The following is a 23,809-nucleotide window of genomic DNA, read 5'->3' as shown; positions in this document are numbered from 1 at the left end:
TTATTTTTTCTTGCAATTTTATGTTACAATATTTTTGGAGGCTTTAGACTAAGACGATAAGTAATAGAGAAATGAAGCATGAGAAGAGTGAAACCTTTTCTGCTCCTAGAAGATATTATATCTTGCGAGATGAGGCCCCTCAGGAAGAGATTTGCCTATGATTTCTAATAGATTAAGGATTCCAATCCAAGAAAATAGTGGATGATTTTAAAAAGAAAAGGTCATTTATGTTTGGTATTGGATTATCGTGCTACAAATCAACATTCAGATCTGGGTCCTGCTGTAAGTTTCTCTGAGCTACTGGACATGTTGTTCAATTTGCTGTGCTATTTCCATTTCTCACTTGTAAAGGAAGAATTACAGCGCATCCCTTCTCTTGCTCCCTTCTCTTTGTCTCTTGGTACCTGCCCAAGATCCCAGAACTGTGCCTTGCTGTTCAGCTGTTTACTGACTAACCCAGTAGGAAAACAATTTGAAACTCCTGGATGCCACCATATAAAAATAATACTGCTGTCCTCTTGAGATGTTCAACTTAGATGACTGTCACTAGCAATTACATTCAGCATTATATGGGAAGATGCCAAGACCCCCAGGGTATGCAGGATTATCCAATTATTCTACTGTAAATGAAAGCCAAGCACTGATTACTGGTATTTACATACTAATAATCAGGGTTTCTGGTTGGAATGAACTGAAATGTGTTTATCCATGGATGATTTTACTGGTCATGCATACAGTTTACAAATGGCAATCTTTTAGCTGTAAATATAAGTAAGAATCTGCTAAATTTAGTCAGACATTATTTTCAGAATCACTGTGCCATTTCTTGCTTCTGAGCATATCCATGTAAACTGTAGCTCCAGTGGAATAATGTGGTTGCAATGAGAGGCAGAATTTGGCTACCAGAGGTCTATATTCTGTTTGTTAGTGTACTAAGAGTAAAATAATAATAATAATAAAAAAGGTGGAAGATATGACCTGTTAGGATCTTTTTTGAAATCCAGATGACTCAGTGTTTAAAGCAGCACTTCCATTCTCTCAGCCTCGTGAAGTTACAGGTTATAATTTAGAAGTTAAATTTCTGTGGGGACTGAAGCTGGAGAGGCCAACTACAGACATTTGAAGGCACAAATCCTGCAGTGCCCCAAATCCTTTTTAGACACTGACATGGCATCTGATTGACCTTGCTGGATTTTTGCCCAGACGCAGTCTTCCATCTTTTGGGAGGTTGCTGCAGAGGCCACGTGGCAATCTGTGAAGGGTCTTGAGCAGCCTGGATCCAGCAAGCTCACAGGAGCACACTGCCCTTGTTGGGTTCCATCAGATATCTGTCTGCATGCAGAGGGCTTGCAAGATTACAATTGATAATGGACTTTTGCTTTGAGGAAGAGAGAGGCATCTCAGTGTTATCTGTCTCTTGTGAAAACCACAGGCTGGAAGAGTGTGCCATGAAGACAGAATCCTTTCTCTGACTCCATGCCTAGCCCTGCAAATATGCTTTCATCAGAATTTGACCCACATCAGCTGGAATTCTAAGGGACACCTGCATGAGTTTGGGAGAACACCTGTATGAAGCAGAGCAAAAGCTAGCGTTGATACAAATACTTTGTGTGCTTCCTTTTCTAGCCTGACAAGCTTCTGCTCTTGTTCCAGTTGCTCTAATTTAGGGGTAGTTATAGCAATGTGATACCAGTGTGTGTCAATGGATGCATATATGTTTGTGTAGATGGGAGGAAGTCAGGCCTGCCTGTCATGGAGCAAGAAGACTTCTCTTTTTCAGTATTGTAATTTTCTTCTTGGCATTAGAAAGGAACAGTTCTGTTTCAAAGCCCAGAAATTAAAAACATGACATGAAATGTACATGTTACATACTGCAGGAACTTATTACAAGCTCAGGATAGAAAAGAACAGGCTCACAATGTGGACGCTGGGGAAGCTGAGAGCATATGTACTAGAACTACTTCCCTGTTCATGCTTTAGGCCATTTGCTCCCCTTCACTAATGGATTACATTTGAAGATGGGGCATTGGCCTAAATGAACCTGTTAGTGTGACTCATGGCTATTCCTGCATTCTGAATCATCAGTAGTAATTTTTGTTATTAATACGAGGTAAAACAGATTTGCTTTACTATGCAGTATTTGTCACACCAAATTGCTCTCTCCTACTGCAACCATAAAAAAATGTGATCACTGAGAAACGGTATATGGTGCACTGGGACTGACTCGACTAGACCTGCTGTATTATGACCACAAAAACTCGAACAATAAAAGCTGTATCTAAATACCAGCAGAATCAAGTACTTTTTACATTATCTGCCAGAAATTTTGTTCTGGAATAAGGTGCTGTGAGGCCTTCCTGTGAACAGAGGAGGTTAGAATTGCATGTGGAAGCAGCTGAGGTATGAGGTGCTGATGTTACTGATGAGTCCTTGGGGAAAATGCAAAGGAGAAAGCGAGAAATATTTCTGATGTGCTCTTTCAGTTATCATTTTTGGTGTTCCTTGTAAATTAATATCATTTCCCTTGAATTATGCTGCTTTTGTTAAAAGAACAAGGAGAACTCTTTTCTAATGCAATTTTGATAGATTAATTTAATTTTATCCCTGCACTTACTTTGTCTTCAGCATATCCTTTTGATTTAAGTGTATTTTTCCTATGACTGAATTGCTTTGCACTGGTAAGAAATTAGTTTGGGAAATGCTTGAACATATTTGGTGATGGATTTTGCTGTGTCACGAGTGAATTGGTAACTGCAAAGTCTGTCAACCAATTTCCATGTCAGTGAACTAACATACTGATGTGCTTGCAGGGTCAAGCTGTTGCTCAGCTCTGCTCGACTATTCCCAACGTTACTGTTTTCGGAACAGCTTCATCTTTCAAACATGAAGCAATCAAAGACTCAGTAACTCACCTGTTTGACAGAAATGCAGACTATGTGCAAGAAATAAAAAGGTAATCTCTCCCTCCCCCCGCAAGTGGTATCTGGCAAAATATATATTCCCCATAGCAACTGGCATAATACTATGAAAAACACTGGGTCAATCATATTTTTGGGAAGAGATCACATTTTTGAGTTCAGGAGCTGAAGTAAAATAAAGATACTATAAAACTGTCTAGATCTGCACTACAGGAGACAAAATAGCAAGCATCTCCGTATTTCTTTATAAGCAACATAAACTTTGTTTGTCCATGTTCATGCTTGGATGTCTGCTGTCAGCAAACTAAATACAGTAAAAAAGAATACGTATGCTAACAGAAGACTACTTCACTGCATCTAAACTGCATATGTAGTAGCTCAGATTCAGTACTCTATTCAGGATAAGAAGAGTACTCAATTCAGAGTAAGAAGTTTTCAGCAGATCTGTAAGTTATCCAGGTTTTAGGGGAATTCTCTGGTATGATTCCATCTGCTTGTGTTTTTGCCTTCTGCCAGGGACTGATATCACAGCATGTGATGTCTGCTTTGATTTCACATCCTTAGATTTTGTTTGTTTGCATTCAGATTAGAATCATCCTGTTGCCTTCTGAAGTCCTGAGTGCTTCTGTTTCCATTTACATGCTTTCAGATACTTTGTTTTCAAGTCTGTCTTTTAGATACTGATGTTGATAAAGGTACCAAACATTGGAATTAATAAGAAGATCTTAGGAAAAAAAATGTCTTTTTTGTTTTGCTTGTAAGATAGCTTAGAGAGAATGTTTTTCCCTGCATCTTGTATCTGTCAAAATACTGGGTTATCTAACTGGGCATAACAAAGAAATTTTTCAAAGGGGCACCCCAAGGTAGTAGAGTTCACAGACTTCCTGTCAAACTTCTTCATTCCTCAGAATGATGGCAATGTCTCCTATTGCAAAGTGAGATTTCTTTCTTGCTTTTTAGAATCTCAACAGAAGGAGTAGATATCGTTTTGGATTGTCTGTGTGGAGAAAATACTGGGAAAGGCCTCAGTCTTCTTAAACCACTTGGGACTTACATTTTATATGGTGAGTGGAAACAGCCAGGTACATATTTCAAAACTAAAACTTTGTTGTGCTTAAAATCTCTTAAAATCACCCCTTCCAAAACTGGATGTGTATCTGGGTGGCTACCATGTGATAATTTATCAATTCAGTCATTTCCAATAAAGGATTTTAGTGAAGATAAGCATGGACTAAATTATTGAGAAACAACAGCTAATAGAAAGTCTATAAAAATATAAATCCAACAAATGAAAATGAATGTATGTTTCATATTGTTAAATGTTAGATTATGCAAGAGAAATGTAGGAACAAACTTGGATCTCTCATTCCTCACATCATAGGAATTGCTCTGTGGCCAAAGAAACTCTTAACATTCTTCTTTGTGGGAGGAGAACTTAGTGGAAGCTTTCAGGATGAAACCTATTGTTTCTATTCAACATGACTTTGAGGAATTCAAGCCCAGGTTTCTGTTCACGAATTTCTAACCATGTACATTGAGTGCTCCACATACCCAGTAAATGTGTTGTCCCTGCAGTTCTGCCAGGTTGCCATGTTGTTTGTTGATGGAACCGCAGTCAGCCAAGCTTCTGTATGTAGGAGACAGCTGAAGGGATCACTCAGTTCTGCAAATGAAGAACACATCCGTATTGTAGTGGAAAATGCAATAGCATCACTGATAAGCATACCTGCTTCCCTGGACTTCCGTCTAGTGGCAGTAACAAAGAATATGTTGTGACTCAAATATCTGCTTGGACTGTACAAGCTGCCTGTTTATAATGAAATCCCTGCCAGTGAATTGCCATTGTATTTGTTAGCAGGTTAAAATGTACGATGTATGTATATTCACACATGGTAGTCAGGCCTTTGATAGGTAACTGTATCTGTTGATGAAAGACAGGACATCTGTATGGTGACCAGTGCTATATATTTGTCTGAGACTAATGGCATTTTACTGGAAATAAATGGATAGCTATAGAAGAGATTTGGTGTCAGAATGCCTAGTAGCACTGAAACGGTTCTTGCTTTTGAAAGATTTAATAGTTTATGTTTTTCTCATCCCACAATATCTATTAACTTGCAGGGTTCTGTCCCTTGGCCTCTTTGTTACTTATTAAAAGGACATCTACTAATCCCTTGTCAACCTGGGGAGAATTTTTTTTTTCTTGCAAATGGAAACAGTTTCTTGGAATAGAAACAATTCTACCTATAATAAATGGTCTGCTTGTCAGCATGTATTAACTTGTGTGTCTATGTACTCATCTTTTACAGGTTCATCTAACATGGTTACTGGGGAGACAAAAAGCTTCTTCAGTTTTGCAAAATCAGTAAGTGTTCTAGTGCTGTGATTCTGCTTTACTTTCCTCTGACTTCAGTCTTTTCTGAACTTCATCTCCATTAAGTTGTTACTTCTGATATTGCTAAAAAGTTTTATGACTGCAATGTGGTCTGACATGTTTTATTCTGATATGACAGCTAGACAGGAATTGGAGCTGTGTGCAGTGCACATTTAAATTGTTAGCTATCAGACGTATCTCCTATCACAGCTAAGCTTAGCTAGACTGCATTGTTTTTTCACTTACAGCAGAATATCATATCCATGGATATGGACAACTGTACCCTGCATGTTCCTCGTTTCTGAAAACACTGCAGTGAATTAAAGGAGATATATCTCTTACGACTGGGCTTGCCAGTCATTTCCAACTTTTCAAAAGTTAGTTCTATAAAGAAATGCAATTTTCAGTTCTCCTTGTTCAAGTGACATCAAAGAGATGGTGATGTTACACTTGTTTTCTAGCTGACGATGTCAACAAACACAAATTTCAAAGAATTGTTCTTCAGCTTATTGAAAAAAAATCTGCTCAGAAATTCTAGAAACTGTTAACAGTGACAAATATATCAAATAAACTGGTAGAGAGAAATAACCAGGTACGAAAGAAATTCCTTCAGGTTAGAAAATCAGAGGGAGACGTCTTTGCTGAATATCTATCATATAATCTTTCTGCCAAGAGCTCATTTACAGCTTCCAGCAACAACTCCCTCCCAGGAGAAATTAACTTCAAAAGTGTCTATGTAATTGAAAACAAGATAAATCAAAGACTCTAGAAAAAGTGTGTATATTTTTTGCTTCCTGCATTTTCTTAATAGTTACAGTGGCACAATCTTTGTTATTGTCACACCTTTGAGAATGAAATCAAGATAATCTTCACTACTCAGCCTTTTTATTATTTATATAAACATATCCAGATGTGTATAATTTGTAGGGTAGCTTGGCCCAAGGAAATAGATTTCAGCTGAAATTTTCAGGTAGTAATGGTATTTATTGAGTAAATAAATGTCAGTAAAATGAATTTCATATACATAACATTTTGTATAGAGTATAAGTAGTTTCCATATTTATATAATTAGTACGACAAAACTAACTCATCAAAATTATATTGAAACAGTAATCAAATTTGATGCATTCAAATGCACCAACTTTGCTAGAAAACAGAATACCAGGCTCTTGGGCTTAAATGAGATAAAATTATTTTCTTATCTATTATGCTTAAAAATGGCAAACGTGATAATGGATAAAAAGCAAATGGAAGCTAGCAGTGCATGGCTTACTTTTGAGAATAGTCAACAGCTGCTTGCAAAGGTTAGGGAAACTAGCTTGGCTCTCGTGAAATAACAAAGGAGGACAGGAGATCTAAGAAGGAAGTTCCAGATCCTTGATTTCCAGCACCAAGTCCTACAACCTGACAACAAAAATGTGTTTTATTTCTGCATGTCAGTCAGCAGCTGTCTGCTTTTTTGCCTGTTAAATAAATCCTCACTGCTTCTCTTGGCTGTTACTTCAGAACTGACAGATGAGTCATGTATCATATCTGCATAGACCGTTTTCTTTGTCAACTTTTTAGTACAGTTCTTGAAGAGTGTTTTTCTAAACCTGCTGCTGTTTATTCCTTTCCAGTGGTGGCAGGTTGAGAAGGTAAATCCTATCAAGCTGTACGAGGAGAACAAAGTCATTGCTGGATTTTCTCTGCTGAATCTACTTTTCAAACAGAATCGAGGTGGCCTCATCAAGGGGGTAATGGACAAACTCCTAAATCTATATAACAATAAGAAGATCAAGCCTGTGGTTGATTCGTTATGGGCTTTGGAAGAGGTAGGAGCAAAAATTTCTTTCCCCATGTTGATTTTTTTGAATATACACATTTTTAGATGTAAAATTAGTTCTAAAAAGTTATTCACACATTTCTGGAGTTTCAAGTATTCTGTGTTACATTCTTGAAAATACTAAAAAAAAAAAAAATATTATTTTTTTTTTCAATCTTAGAAAATTGTTCCTGTTTCCTAAGTACATGAAACTTGTGACTAACTAGTGGCTGCGTCTGACTGAACACATCAGCTTGTATTAGCATGCATCCATGAGGAAACAGTAATCATCAGATTTAACAAAATACAGTATTGTTAATGTATTATAGTTCTGAATGGCCTGTGGTCAGGGTTTGGAGGCCAACTTGTTGCTTATTCAAGTGGCACTAAAGAACCACCGCTGTGATGGACGCAGGTAAGATACCTGGGCTGTGTGGTGGGACTCCACAGCCTGTGACAGTTCTTGGAGCAGGATGCATTCCAGGGTTCACTGGGGCTTCTAGATGCGTGGGCCAGGTTTTACAGCAGGAAGGTACATGCTGCCTCAGGTCATGCTGGTGAAGGAACCATAAGTAACTTGATCCTATCACTACATCTGCCCCTGGTGTACTCCAGCGTGGATCTCCATGTGGTACAGGAGATGCAGGTGGTCCAGCACTATGTGGACTCTGTTCCTCTCCAGCAAAGTGGAAAGGAATGATACTTTCACCAGGAAGCCTTTTTCTGTGTCTTCCTCAAGGAATCTCTTGTTTCTCTAAAATGCCTGCTTGAGTCTGCACTGTCGCTAATGGCAAGTAAATAACACCTTGGCCTTACCAGCCCATGGCATGGGAGTGGCATTCAGCTGTTTGGTAATTATCACCAAATGCAAGTCTAACTACTTAAGAGAAATCAGATATTGTGATGAAGAGCAGCTGGCTCAGAGCTCAGCCGGACAAAGTTGCTCTGTCCCTGTCAAAGGGAAAGCACTTTGAAGAGTAGTATAAAATAGATCTGTGTTCACATGTATTTTTTTTTTATATGTGTTCTTTTATTTACATATTAGGTATCCTTACAAAGAGTTCTAAAAGTTTAACTGGCACAATACTGAAGATAGGTATTCTACTATTTTTTTGTTCAGGTACTTTCCAGGAATTAGTAAGAAAAAGATCATTAAAATAGTAATGGTGTCCTTGATCAAGATATTTTGGGCTCAAACGTGAAAAATTATATGTGGCAGGCCAATCTTAATTGTCAACACGATGGGAATTTTCTGGGAGACTTTTGTTTGATAACATTTCATCTAACATTTGGCAGTAACATGCACCATTCCTACCATTAGATTGCAAAATGTGTAAATACATCTGTTAAAGAGTGCGGTCTACAAAACTACAACTCATTTATCACGCCCGCTCATTTTTCATGAGCTGTCTGGCAATTTACAAAGGAAATTACTGGCTAGTATCTTCAGGGATGTAACAGTGCCAGAGGTGTCCTCAATTGATTGCAAAGTATTACTGAATTATTATTCATTCCGGGCATTATCATATTGGGGATATATTTTTGTGCTATGGAAGTAACTTAGGTCAAACTATCAAAATAAAGATAATATGATGCACAGACAAATGTGCTATCATAGCTGAGGACTAAATGGAACCAGACTTAGGAAAGGTTGGTATATATTTTTGTTCTGTTTTGAAAGATCTGTTTGTTTATTTATGTATTATTTAACTCCATAGCTGTATATCATCCTACCCTTCAGTTTGATATTTGGTTGTTTCTCTTTTCCTGTTGAATAAGCCTGATTTTCTTGAACTGTCCACTTTTATTTGACCGCTTTCAGGCTTGTTCATTAGACAGTAAATCAATATGACCAATTTTTACCACTGCTGTTTCCTGAGGAAATTTCCTGACCCTCACAAGCATTGAGAATAATTGTGCTTGACTAGAGAGTGGCAGAAATGTGTACTCCCTGCATGGCATTTGAAAAGGAATGATTTGAGTATTTTTCTGTGGCAGAATGTCACTATCTTCAAAGGCTCACAGGAGAGTCATTTGTCCTCTGACTAGAAACTGTCTCCCAGAGTTAAGCTTGAATCCTGTAAGTGACATAAAAAATGAAAATATTTAAAGGAAAAATCTCAGAGGAGACTTAACCATGGGACACCTTTCCAAATACTTAATATTAATTACCTATTTATGTCATCACATACTTAAAAGTTTCGATCTATATATGAAAGACATATCTCTGTCATGCCTCTTTACCTTCTTTATTCATTCTGCATCCATGTTTGTTCTCATGTATTCCTTCTTTCTGCAAATTCACAAATGAATGCAGATTCTCTAAAGCCAACATGGAAGACACCTGCTTTCTGTTCAAAACTATATTACAACACAAACATCTATCTTTTCAGTCCTGTATCAGTTGCAATGGTCATCTGTGTATGAGTGCTGAAAAGCATCTTTGCAGTCTTTAGAAGAGGATGATACATGTGGAGCGGTGTTCCTCTTTGCTGCTTAAGGCTGGTTGCCACAGGACAACTTGCTGTATGATAAGCCCAAAATTCAGAGCCTTATGTTCTAGGCCTTATGAAAACGGTCAGAGGAAGGTTTGCAACTGTTTTAATAGGTCCCCATGAATGGTGAAAAAAGATTTCACTGCTGTAAAGGCCTGGTATAATTTCTTGAACAGCATCTATTTCTACATACTTTCTGCAGGACTACACAATTTAAGTTTATAAGATTGTGCTGATTATAGAATATTGTAATTGCATTGAGATTTTGCATTTTAATGTGTTTCAAGTGGCAGTAATATATAGAGAAAGTTACTATATATAGATAAATATATAGAGAGACAAATATATAGAGAAAGTTATTAGATTCCCATTTCTCTATCAAGTTGTAGAGTACACGAAGTGATGACTAGGTGATTGCCAATTAATATTCAAGTTGGTGTTTGAGATTTAGCTTGATACTGCTGCCATTGACGAAGGCAAATTGTTGTTCAGTGGGATCATTCTAATTAGGATATGATCCCTTCCAGTGTTTCTGTTTTAGGGCCCTATCCAAAAGCTATGCAGGTCAATCAAAGGACTCCTACTTTCACTGGCCTTTTTTTTCAGGATGAGGATTACCATGCCTTTTCAGTGTAGTCTGCTTAAATAAATTTAGCAATTGACTGAAGGGAGTGTGGGACAGAACTCATTCTGGATGGAATGGGAGATGAGTTAATATTCTTCTGTGCTTCAGATTATTGCTGATGCAGGGGAGATCAGGTTCTAGAGTACTGATTACTCCTCTGGAGTAAAACTATTTGCACTATTTGTACTATCGGTGTTGGACTAGAAAGGTTAATTTTTTTTTTATCTCAAACTTACATCCAGAAACCCTATGAAGAAAAGTGTTAATTAGGCCACTAGGTCCATTTTATGATGTTAATGCAAGAAAGATCTAAGAAAATCAGTGACAAAATCCACTGATGTTTTCTAATGGAAGTCTAACAGGAATTACTCATCATGAGATGAACAGTCATACAATAAACCTGCTGCTGTGGAGAAGTCTTACTGTTTTGCAGCTATTTCTTTATAAGGTCAAGTGTTTAAAGACTTGATAATTTATAGACGGTGCATACTTAAAATACTGTCGTGTAGTAAAACGTTGATTGTCTGGTAAGATTGCATTTCATTAGAAATAGCAGAGTTTAAAACAGTTAGTATTCAGTGCATACTTGTTGAGATCTGCGGTTGTTTCTTTATCAGTAACTACATATCTAGCCTTTAATTTGCAGTTAGTCAGTCCTCTTTGTTCTGATCAAACTGTAGTGTGTATTTGTGAATTAGCGTTCTCCTGAGGGTCTGTGAGTCTTCAGCTCTATGCAGTAGATTATTCCAGATTATTAAGCAGAATGGAAACAGAAGGTTCTTATAAAAACTGTTATATTGAGTAACTATGTATGTGTTGCACTTTTCTATTAAAATTCTGTTTTCTCAGTTGTTGTTTTTTTGTTTGTTTGTTTTTTGTGGTTGTAAAAGAAAATACATACTCAAGGTAAAACAGGTTGTAAAGATAGAAGGTATAAGCACTTCATCTAGGTGACTTAGAGCATTTAAAAGTAGCACTGATAATATGTAAAACAAAACTGCCACGAATTCTTGCACATGAACCGCAAGTCATGAAATTGACAGTGCAAAATACGCACCATGTTTTCCTACTATCCTACTTCCCTACTATAGGCCCCTTTCCCTCACACTGGGCTACCTGCTTGAAAAACAACTCTTTCAGTATATCAGAAAGTCTTCAGATCTGAGCTATTTTGGTGCATATGGGTGAACAGCGAGCTTATGGAAACACATCTTTGTTACAGACTGGTTTTGTGTACCAAAGGATTCAATGCATTCTCCTGTCTGAAATGATTTAAAGGAGTGTGCTGTTTATACAGTAATAAAGCTATCAAAGACTTGCATGGCTTTAGGGTCAGTAAGAATGATGATAAGCCTGAAACCTATGGAATGGGGTGATTACTTAGTCTTTCTAAAATAAAAAAAAAAAGAATACTCTGATTATATTACTAGATCAGGCTGGTACCTGGCAGAAGGCACTGAATGTTACTCCGTGTCATTGGTTTGTAGTGGTAATGTACTAATGTCTTCAGTAACTCCTTATGTAGAAAATAGTAATGCAACAACCGTAGCTCAGGTCTAGGGGTATGCTTTGGCACTCAGCTGTGATTGAAATCATTGGAATCAAGGTACTGCATGCATTTATGGATCAGCATCCACAGACTCTAATTTCTGTACCTCATGGTCACTGCACAGAACGTTTTTGAGTGGAAGGGGGTACGTTAATTTAGTTTGCAAGGATCACTGCACCATCAGTCTCACTTTTTTTTATCCTGAATCGTTATAAGGTCTAGCTAGCTGTAAATATATGTATATTTATATATAAGTGAGGTTCCTTTGCCTTGAAGCCAGAGCTTTTCTCTGTAGTAAATTACTAAGACAAGATCAAGCTGTGTTTAAGAATCTAAACCTGAAGGGAATGCAACGCAGCTGATCACATTGTAGTATCATTACAGAATACCTGCTGATACCACATTTTCCTTTAAAAGAATAATTTTTCTCATATGTTTCTGTTTTCACATACTTTCCATTCTCACATTAGCTTTCAATGTTACTAGCATGCAAAGGAAAACAGTAGAAACCTTACATCAAATATCACAGTTTTACCAAGTTGTGAGGTGAGAAAGAGGACAAAAGAACACTTTCATGCAGAATTCATACTATGTTTGAAGGGGGGGGGGCACAGAGCTACCACAATATGTCTGTTTTTAGCACTGCCCTCTGGCTTCAAAGGATTCAGGTATTGTAAATCTCTTTTACTACGGAACACATCCTCTGGCATAAATTACAATGCATGCTTTTAGGTAGCAACATCTAGGACAAAAAAAGAAATCTGTTCATGCTAGCAGAGTGATACCCTTCACCTTCTCAAAACCAGAGTCTGTAATTTAATCAAAAGCTAGTCATGCCTTTCATGCATCAGTGTAGTAAGACAGAGAGAAAACTGACCCATTAGTTACTTTTAACATATTAAGAGGATAATCTGATAATATCAGATCAGGCTGGCACCTTGTTATAGATACTAAATGGAATCTCGTGCTTGTCTTTTTTTGTAGTGACAGTATAATAGTGGCTTGTGCAGGCTTTTTTTTTTTTTCTTCCTTTTTATATGCTAGATGAAAACAAATTCTTCACCTGAAGAAACTACACCTTCTGTTCTGCCAACAGCATTTACAAATATAGCATTTACATCCTGCATTTTTTCTTCAAGTTATGCAAAGTAATCTAGAGTAATATGATAAAAGTGAAAGTTCATTAATAACCAAAGCATTAACACACCACAAAATAAACAAAAGGATCATTCTTCCATAAGCATAAAACAACTTATTTTGCAGTATTATATCAGAGAAAGAGAAAAAATAATTCTGTGAAAACTCCTGCAAACATATCAATGTCCCCTTTTCTGTGATTGCTACTCTAACATTAGAAAGCACAAATTCTGCTTGTTCTGATACCACAGATATTTCTTTGACAGTACTTCAACTGCAGTTTTTCATGAACTGCTTTCCTGGTGTACAGGTATCAGCTGTGCATGTATAGTGTCCTGTGATACTGCCACAGATCGTTGTTCTTCCTGTGTGTGAGATTCTGTTCCCTTTGACTATATAAAGTAAACATCCATAAATCAAAGTAAAGGTAGGTGATTTATCTGTACATCACCATTGCTTCTCTGTGTACAAACAAATCCAACACAACAAGTTTAATACAGGCTTTATGCACATACCAGATCTTGCAAGCAGCTATGTTATACTGTTGCAGTAGGTTTCAAAATATAAATGAGAGAAAAGCATACTGAGAAGAAAAATGTGAATTACCAAGGGCAGCTTGCTTCTGTGTTCATAACTGAATTAATGACCAAATTTTAAAAGTTAAGGGAAAGCTATTGCATTTGAAGTTTACTTCGGTAGCATTAAGTGTAATGAGCACAAGTTCTAAATGAATGAAAAGGAAACCATGAAAAAGGTGATTTTTAATAAAGACTCTGCAAATAATTTTTTTTCCAAGATGTCTATCTAAAGTAAATATTAATTAAAACTCCAAGTAATTTCAGTGCAATATGCATAGAGGAGTAAAATATACCTTGGAGGAAAATAGACACCTTGAAAGTACTGGGGATTAATAAGGTACTGTTTTTTTTATTTTTCCTTTTCCTCTAAAACGTTGTGTATACATGATCATTCCATGATCATGGAATTCTTGCTGCTTTTATGTGAATTATTAAGTTCTTACCAAATGCCTATAACGTTTCATTTATATTTTTTCCCCACTTAGTGCTGTTTAATAGAACTTCATATCAATTCATAATTTATTCTGCCCTTCCTAGCTTTTATCACTATGTGACGACATAACTCAGTATTCTCTTTGGCTTTATATGCTGTTGATAGCAATGTAACATGACTATGATTTTATTAGAAGAGTGAGATAGGAAGAAGCAAGACAAGACTTAGATATGGGTCCATAATAATGCTTCAGATACGTGACATTAGCTGTGATTAGCACAAAATCAGGTTGGGTAAATGAGCTGTTTTAGCAAACCCATACTTCACTTGTCAAGTCAGTTAAATATGTAAGCAGAAGTCAATTATTTTCAATTGCTATATATTATTCATAAACTGCATGAAATTCAAGCTACATGAATGGAATCTAATTAAACAAGTAATTTATTTCAGTTCATTGCTTTCTTTTTTTTTTTTCTTTTCTTTACAGCTTCTGAAATTGTTTGCATTGTCTAGCCTGCTAGTTGAATACCTGTGTGTATAAACAAGCAATTTTGCCTTTTAGAGTCTTCAAAATGTTGCTTTATGCATGCAGAGAATATTCATACTAGACTATCCTTTAAATAGATAGATAACAAAAGACATATGGTGCATATCTTCATTTCTCTGATGTCATGTAGCATGGTAGTGGAAAGATCATGGATCACCTTGAATTCTTTAATTTCCAGTTCTGTCCTTTAACAACCAAGCCCCTGGGCTGTGTCCTGGCATCCCTGAGAGCCTTTGTGATTCAAAGCATTTGTTGGGACTCCAGTCTCAGAATTCTACCAAATCTCAGTCAGCTGTTTCATTGCAGGGAAACCAGATCTTAATGTTTTGGAATGAAGTAACAGACATGGAAAAGTATTTTGGTAATATTTCTGATGAACGTAGGTTCTAACCTTTGTAACAGCAATATTTGAACACCGAATGAGACTAGTGTGAGACTAAAACACATTCAATTAACATAAACACAGCCCACAGCTACAGCACTTTTCTAATCTACTTTGTAAGTGCTGTGCTAAGAATTAATTACTTATGGAGATACAGAGGCCGAAAATACTTTTCTAGAAGCCATGAGACACTGGAAATTGAAAGTACAGTGGTGAGTCATGATACGTGTTTTTGGGTCAGGACAGATTGTCATTTCTATTTGCCCTTGTGTGCCACAGAGATAATAGCTTGCTGTAACTGCAGGCCGAAGGAAAACAACATGTAGACTCAGTTCCTGATGGATAATGTGAGGGAGGGAAAAAAAAGCACTCAGAGGAAAATAACATAGGAAGCATTGATAGATTCCGCTGAAGAAAATGTGCACTATTAAAGATAAACTAGTCACATGCTTCCAGTTAATTAAATTAGTAACAGGAGGTTGTATATGGGTTAAACTAGTTTGTCACTTCTTTGAGAAAATAAGAATGAACCTGTTAAATGGAGCAAGCTGCTGATTAATTATTGTGAAGAAGCAATATTTTACAAGAGTAGTCTGCTTACTGAAATACATTAGCTGGCTTTAAAGTAATAAATTGGCACACATTCCCTGTATGTTAAACTGACATACTGTACCCTTGCAAGGAAATAATGAGTCCTAGCTGAGGAGAGCTTTACCAAAGCAGAGTGGATATATTTAGACATCAAGGACAGAACTATGAGAGATAAGAGTATTATTTCTTCTGTATTTATCTTGAGTGTTTGACTCAAACATGTTTGCTTTACAATTCACTTTTACTGTCTGTGTCATACAATTTAAGCCATTCTCAAGAGTCAAGAAAACAGGGTTTCATGGAGGCTTTTTCCTATTTGAAAACAATTTCTGGAATTTTTAATTTATGAAGTATTAGAGAACAAAAGCTGCATGTTTTATACCCTGATCTAAACATGTGCTGCAATCCATTTCCTTTTATTTCTACTGAATAATGGCAATGAAACATCTGCCTGCCTTCTCTTACAAAAAGGTTGATTAAATATATGCCAACACATTACATCCACCAGTAGAAATAATTTTAAATGGAATCTCATAGAAAGTTTCCTTTATCTTCTGCTCTGTAGAGTTGGTAACACCAACTCAGTGAGTGTTTTCTGTCACTCAGAGAACTGACTGTTGGATGCCATGGATGAAAAACTAAGTAAAAAGCAGGTACCAAAGGGAAAAATATTAGACACTTTTCAAAGGCACATTCAGATGCTATATCATTCTTGTGTTGTACACTGTTAGTGTGCTTAGTTTAAGCCGCAAAGCCTATGAATGGAATCTAGGATTTTTCTGTGTCACAAAATTCCACTCACACTTCTTTGTTAATTAGTTCAGAAAGCAAGCTCTCAGTTGTTGAAGTTGAACTGGCATGGACTGCTACTGTGAGAAATTCAGCTTTTCTCCCAGAGTATCATGAAGGAGCAATCTGATGTTTGTGTGAAGGTTTATTAGTGATTGTTTTCATTCTCTTGGAAACTTTTAGGTCTCTGTTCAAATTTTTGAAAAGTCTGTTTTCCCAGGTGATGAGGATTTTTTTAAAAACAAAGCAAAAAATGAGTTAGAAATACTGAAGTCGTCCAGTTGGTGATGTTGAGAGAGCTGAGAGATGTCGCCTTTGTTAGTGTGGCACAACGTACAGTACAAATAATTCAGTCTCTCCTTGCCTTTCAAAGCTTCCCGTTTTCAGACTAGGAAGAGAATCCCTGATGATTTCTTGTGAGGTTTGGGCCTCTGATTTGCAATAGATCTGACTAGTTTTTGTTTTTTTTTTTTTTTCCTATAATCTATGAGTCTAATGCTTCATTGATTAAAGAATGCCTAGAAAGCTATCCAAGGACAGATAAAAAAGACTCAATAGGGAGTGGGAGATGAGAATAAAAGTACCTCTTTTTATTTAAATGTACTAGTCCACTTTGTCTGAAAGATACTATGTTGCCAGCAGTGGTCCCTGTGGCCATTTTCCATGGCTGATAGTGACCAGAAAGATAAATAGAGCAGAAGAGATTGAAACGATTTGTGAGCCTGCAAAATTACTATGGTAAGAAACATCAGTAGATAATATGCTTTCTGCATTTCAGTACATTTTAGCTCACATTTTTCTGATTTTGTTCTTTTTTATTATTCTTATTATTTGGATGCTTGGCCTATGAAAAGATAAGGTAAACATAAGCTTTTAGCTGTAGTAGAGGATGTTTAGTAGACATAAAAAATGTTGGTAATAGAAATAGGCATTTTTGGTTTTAGAAATGTCTTTCTAAAGAGAACATTCTAGCTTTTCTTCTAGGATCAGTTTATTAGTTTCTCTGTGTAGTAGTAGCTAAAGAAAAATTATTTCCATCAGCAAAACAAAATTTTTAAATAACTTTGTTAGTGAACAACAATCATTAATCAAGATGAACATTCTCACCTAATGAAAATGGCTCATAAATGCTTTTCAGTCATTTTAAACAAGGACAAATTTTAAAAGCAACATTACTCTTGGGCTTAAAGACATCTCTTAGAAATATATATTCCAATGCTGATGTTATAATTGAGAGTTTTATTTGGTATTGCAGTTTCATAATGATATTCTTGCTCACGACAGATAATGAGATAAATTAACACCAAGGGAGCAAAGCACATGTATTGTTGATACTAAAAGGTTTCCATATAAATAGCTTGCTGTGAGTGATTGAACGCAAAGATATTTTGTAGGGCAAACCCATACGTTATGCTCACTGGCTTAAAGAAAATCATGCTAAAAGGAAGCAGCATAGTATAAGATCATCAACTGAGCAACTGACTTTCAGCTGTTCTGATTTTACTGAATATGCTGGATTGAAAATCAATGTTCAGTTTCTGAAAGTGGCATTAAAGTGCATGCATTTGAAAATGTAGACCATATGTGTAAGAAATTAGGCCTCAGCTCATCACAGGCAACTCCAAATCTTTGTTTATGTCCATTTGGTTTATTATAATAAAGTACAGCTTAGTATGATAAAGTTTATTCCCTACCAACACCAAAAACCCACTAAAGAATATGAATTTTACTATATGTTATGGTTATAACCTGGGTAAAATATCCTAAAGATCTTAAACTTTCCTGAGGAGAATGGGCATAACCTTTCAGTTCTTTAGTGGAAGTAAAAAATAATAATAATAATAAAAAATATTTTTTTTCAATTCGAGTAGCATCCAGGATAACTATAAGAGTTCCCACAGTTAAGGCTATACTATACTACAGCTAGCAAAATGTGTGTTATTGAAGTTCTTGCCTATTTTCCTGAACTGTAGCTAAAACACATGCCTTTTATATATATATATTTTATTTATTTATTTATTTATTTATTTTGGGGGGGGGGTGCATCTACACATGCAAGTTTAATTAAATTAGATTAGGAACTGTCTCAGCTGAACCAGTGGCATCACATGAACACTTCTGCTTTGGCTTCCTTGCTATGAATTACATAGCATTTTGATTTCAGTCAATGTAATGCTAAGCTGAATGAGCATTCACACATTGGCATTAAACTTGTAAGCTAAATCAATTTTTATATCAATCATGTACAATACTTACGCAGAGTTACCCTTAATATAGACTCCAAATGAGACATTTTTAACTGTGCCAAAAGAAATATTAACTAATAAAGCAAATAAGACTGAAAAATACATTGTAAAACTCAACTGGTAAACAAAATAAATACCTTTCATCTTACCTAGATGAATGACTTCAATCTTACTGTAAACTGATATAGCTCAAACTGAGAATAAGCATGAGTCATACTGTCTAACATTACAACTGTATTACAATTTAATGTATCTGTGGTTTTTGGTTTTACTTAAGTAGAATTTTAATGAAGATATGGAGCAGCACACAATGGTCAGATCTGGCTTAGAGAGCTCCTTGAATAATGGAAAAATATGACAATGACTTATGAGTAATTAGATTTGCAATTCTCATGGTACTACTTTCTGAAACCAAAAAAATTTAAACAAGAAAACAAAGGAGAAATATTTTCTCATTTGGATCTTCAGAGACCTTTGGTATTTACCTTGATGAGATTCAAGAACCTACATAATTGGCTTACTGACTGGGGATGGATTTTATTGGAGAGAATCCATTGTTGTGAAAGAGCAGAGTTGTTTTTTGACACAGAATTAATGTGCTCTTGTAATCTGATCCTACTTGGTGGATTTGTGTATGAAGCTTCCCAGACTTTGGAAATGATAGTGTCAAGGCATTTTGTGATTACATCTTTATTGTCTAGAAGACTGAATGTCTGCTGTATTTTATAACCAGTAAGTTTAGTTCTCAAGTGTTGGAATATTTGATACCATAGTTCTGGAATAGACCACGATTTCTTCTCTATAGCAGTAATAAACAAATAATCAAACTTTCTCTGGATAAGCAGACAGAGGTACTACAGAAATTTCAATATATTTTTTTTTAATTTTTTTTTTTTAACCATCCCATGTTGTGAAATAAGCTCAGCATTAGAAAGGAAAGGTCTGAGGATTAAGGTCTTCAGGAGTAAACATACAGAAATCCCTTGAAATATTTATAAAATACGATGAAAAGTGATGCAGGTAACTGGTTTTGCGTTTGACTCCCAGTGAGAATTGTCCGCCATTCGGGAAGAGTAGGAGAAGCAGCATATGTTTTCATGAGACAGTATCTTAGTACAAGGTTCAAGAAGTAGAAGAAAGCAATGTGTAGTCAACAGTCCTTAATTACTGCAGGACAAAAAGAGACAGTCCTAAGTGTTGCTCAGAAAGTCTCTGCAGCAAAGAACCTAGTCCTTCTCATTTCAGTTATATTTTGGTGTAACTGTACATGCACAAAAGTGATAGAATTAGCATTGTTTCTTGATCAGCACATGTTCAAGAATCACATAATATTTTGCAAGCTGATTTTTTTTTTTTTCCCAAAGTGGCAATGTTTGTGTCCATTTGTCCAGAGGCAGAGTAAGACATGCATTGACTTGGAACACCTTACAGCTAGTTCGTTGTCAGAGGCAATGCATAATATGGTGAAAAAGATTCTTTGGTCTCTGGAGAGTGTTCTGCAGATGTCTAGACAGGCTATGTGAAATGCTGTGGTTCTGGAAATATTTCAGACTTGGAGTTCTCATATGGCTATGAAACAATATCATTCCAGAAAGCCCGTCTCTGATCTTTCACTTGTGTGTGAAGAGAGATCTCTGCCAGATTCCCACAGAGAAGTAAGCAGACGGGATTGCTGCTGCAAGGCTGTGCAGAGGAAATCAACAACATTCACCTTCTGCAGTCTAGGCATTATAATTAGAAAGACGACAATACACAAAGCAGTATGCTTATAATTAAGGGTGCATTTTCTGAGAGTGGTGGAGGGAGAGAGTTTAATGACTCTCTAACTCTTAGAACATGCTTATGTGAAAGCAAAAAAATGAGGCATATTTGTGGGTTGGTGCAGTTTTCCTCCAAATATTTTTTCAGAGATCACAAGGCTACATGGTTTAGGCAAGGGTTTAAAAACTGATGTGATAGAGCTTGATAATCAATAATAACATATCTACCTTTAATTGCTTAGCAATTAATGTCATAAATTATTTCCTGTCATAAATTGTGAAAATGTTGTGATGGAATACAGGAATACACCAAACTGAACTAGATCCATGAATTCTGTTTAGGCATAGGACTGCTGTATCTTAACCAAATACAAAGGGTTTGTTTCTTTTGCCTGCAGCTGCCAAAGCTCCTTTGAAGCAAAAGGACTTTTCTAGTGTAAGAGCTGCTGCTGCTGCAAACCAAACCAGACTCTTGCTGGAGTAGAATATGAACCACTTCACTTTTGAATATCCCAGAGTTCAGGAGTGGCTTGGGCATCCCTGTATGCACAGTTGTTTGTAGCTTAGTATAAAATGTGCTCAGAATGGAGAAAGGGACCATAAAGCTGACCAGTTCTAAAATCCTATATGTGGGGCTTTGATGTGCTTAAAGCCATCTCCCTAGTAAAATTTGGGACCATCCTGCCTGAATTTCTGCCAGCAATCCTTAATATTCAGGCAGCAGCTGGGAGTCTCACATGTATATAGCAGCAACCAAAAGTTTAATGTAGTGCGTGGGTATGGGGAGCTTTAAAACTTTATCACAATAGTTCTGTGTCCCTTCCACACAACACTGTGCTCATCTTCAGAGTGGCTTGTCTCACCCTGGAGCTGATGTGACTGTATTTTGCTATCGACTAGATGGACTCTTGCAGAAGATTTGGGTTCAGGAGTTCTGGCTTTATTGCTGCTCCAAAAGAAATTCTACTGTTGGATCCCAAAAGCTTCATCTTGATTCACAAGATGTGGCTTTTCTTCTAGAGTGTGTTCTGGAGATTTTTTCACCAAATCACTACCCTTCAGAAGGCACCCTTGAATTTGAAAGTAATAAGGTAATTTTTTACTCTATTAATTGCCATTGCAAAAAGATTTCCTTCTTCAAGCAGATCTTAATAACAAGTGATAATGAAAGAAGCTGCACTGGGTTAGTTCAAACCAATGTTTGCTTGCCTTCTCATTCCGCGGGCTTTTCTATAGTCTTTTATGAAACTACTTTTTCACATAGTCTTATAGAGATGTCCTTTCTATAGTACTACGCTTTTAACCAAAAGGGTAGTGTTTAACTCTTCAAGTCCTGAATACCCCCTGAGGTGTCCTAAATAGCAGGAATTCTCTGTGTTTGGGGATCAAATTTCAAGGTCTTTACTCCTTGTTTACTGTGTAAGAAAACTCCCACCAAGCTGATAATCTAGACCCTGTTTAGTAGTTCTAAATATTTAATTTGGTGTTGGTTCTGTCTATTTTCTGCTTGATTCCTGTTGACTTCATAAGTAAAAGCTGGAAAGATTTGGCTCAGTTATTTTGTAATTACAAGACTTGAAATTTCTTTTTCTTTGAATTTCACTGAGGCAAAAACAAATACTCATTGACGTCAGCAGGAGCTTATAGGAATAAGGAAAGACTGAAAACAGTACGGTTCTGCAGCTGTAGCTCTCCATCTAAAAAATGTATAATGTTATAGAAATCCTCAGTAGCCGAGGGAGGACTTGAAGAGTCAGAATTTGCCTGTAGCGTCAGTTTTTATTCCTCTGACATTTTTCTTATCTTGGGTCTGGTTTTAGTCTTGCTGCCATGGCAACATACAGTGAGGCTAAAAGGTATTCCAGAGAAAAGGTCTCTCCATGCTGACAGGCAGCAGAAGGGAGAAGAGGCCAGAGCTGCTCTGTACAGCTGTGAATAGCAATGGAGGAATGAAAGGGATTAAAAAATGGCTTTCTATTTGCATGTATACAGGCAAAATCATTGGTGCAAAAGTTCAGTGTAACAGCAAAAATCAGGTGAGTCATGAAAATGATTTTGGTTTCAGATGGATGCTAGCAGGATGATTGTGACTTGTTAGCTTTGTTGCAAGGAAACAGCCCGGGTTATCTTCCTCCTGTGTCTATTCTCTTACCAGGTCAGCAGCATTGCTAACTATACTAACTTCTTACACGTTTGGTTATATCTCTGTTTTCCCCATGTTTTTTCAATGTGAATTGGGCCCCAAATACCTTAAGGTCAATGTGTCTTTCTGAGTGTGGTCAGTCCTCAATTTCCATGTTAAAAACTGTCTGTGTTCACTGTGTTCACTATGGGCAGGAATGGTGCCTATTCAAAATCCTGTAAATATTACTTTTTTTTTTTTTTTTTTTTTTTTTTTTTGTAACAGTCTTGCAAGATGCTGCATACCCTCAAGCACCAGGCAGAACAAAAAGGATTTGAGAGGTCTCTTTAGAATTAGTGCTAGTATTAGAATTAGTAACAGAGGAGAATCTGCCCAGGAAAGAAGACAGTCCAGGCCAATTGCAGATGTGGGTTTTCCAGCCCTCCATGTACCTAACTCCCATGCAAATGGATAATTAGGACAAAGTTTCCAAGAGGATTTTGTCACAGCAGTTAGGTTAGCTGAGCACTAGAAGCACTTTTCTCCTGGCTGTTCTGCTGCCCATCTAGATGTAGAGCTTAGCAGCATGGTGTGGTGGTGGGCTTTAGTACTAGGTTAAAGGTTGGGATAGATGATCTGAGAGGTCTTTTCAAACCTGAATGATTCTATGATTCTGTGACTTATGGTGCAAGCAGAATATTCCTATCATGAATACAGATTGTTCCTGTGAAAATGTGTTGTGGTCTGTACAGGTTATTCCACTCACCCCCAAATAAAATAATTTCTCCCTGCAAATGGATGTTTTTGTCTGAATAACTCAGAGCAATTGTCAGTAATTGCACCCAAACAGTTTTTCTTCAAAAGCTTGTAGAGAAGACTTAGCCTGAGAAAGTATTGCAAACCAATACAGAAAAAATGAAGCTTAAAAAGGTCAGCATTTTTCCCAGTGAAATACTATTTTATCATGTTGCATAAACATGAGAGAGACATTTTGAGATTAGTGAGGAGGAGGAAATACACCAGCAAAACAATAGGACTAAATTTTGACAGATGTCACTTTGAGGAGTAGGCAGACACAGTGATTACTGCAGAGGAGCCCGGTGACTGCTCACCATGTGTGCATCCCTGGGGGGCATCCAGGGAGCCTGTTCTGCCCTTGGTTTAGCCCGAGCCAGTTACCAGGGCTGTGGCAAGTGCAGCCTAAAAGGGAGGTTTACTTTTTTCCTCTGTGCACTCTGTGCCCTAACGCACTGGTAAAATCTGCATGGAGTAGTATACCAACCAGTTCACTTCCCTAAGAGCAGCTAGCAAGCTAAAAAACTATTGTCCTTAGCTGCTTAGGTTTCCTCCCTTCCACAGACTAAAGCTAAACAAACATAATCCAGAAGACACAAACTACATACAGTTTTTCTTTGGATGGACTGCTGTGTTCAGGAAAAAATGCCCTATATGCCAATGA

At 36.8% G+C, this 23,809-nt stretch overlaps 1 protein-coding gene across 1 annotated transcript in view; it reads left to right on the top strand.

Moving 5' to 3' along the window:
• Positions 1-23,809, top strand: part of VAT1L (vesicle amine transport 1 like) — a gene marked incomplete at both ends in the record, with an annotated part of 51,010 nt that overhangs the window by 18,157 nt on the left and 9,044 nt on the right. The window contains 4 exons of the mRNA XM_084294875.1: positions 2,811-2,953; positions 3,879-3,982; positions 5,228-5,283; positions 6,912-7,106. Coding sequence (XP_084151001.1) covers positions 2,811-2,953; positions 3,879-3,982; positions 5,228-5,283; positions 6,912-7,106 — 498 coding nt within the window. The remainder of the gene's footprint in view (positions 1-2,810; positions 2,954-3,878; positions 3,983-5,227; positions 5,284-6,911; positions 7,107-23,809) is intronic.

This window comes from Netta rufina, assembly GCF_964035555.1.
Source record: "Netta rufina genome assembly, chromosome: 13".
In the NCBI taxonomy this organism is placed as follows: domain Eukaryota; kingdom Metazoa; phylum Chordata; class Aves; order Anseriformes; family Anatidae; genus Netta; species Netta rufina.
This window is presented reverse-complemented; position numbering and strand designations above follow the sequence as displayed.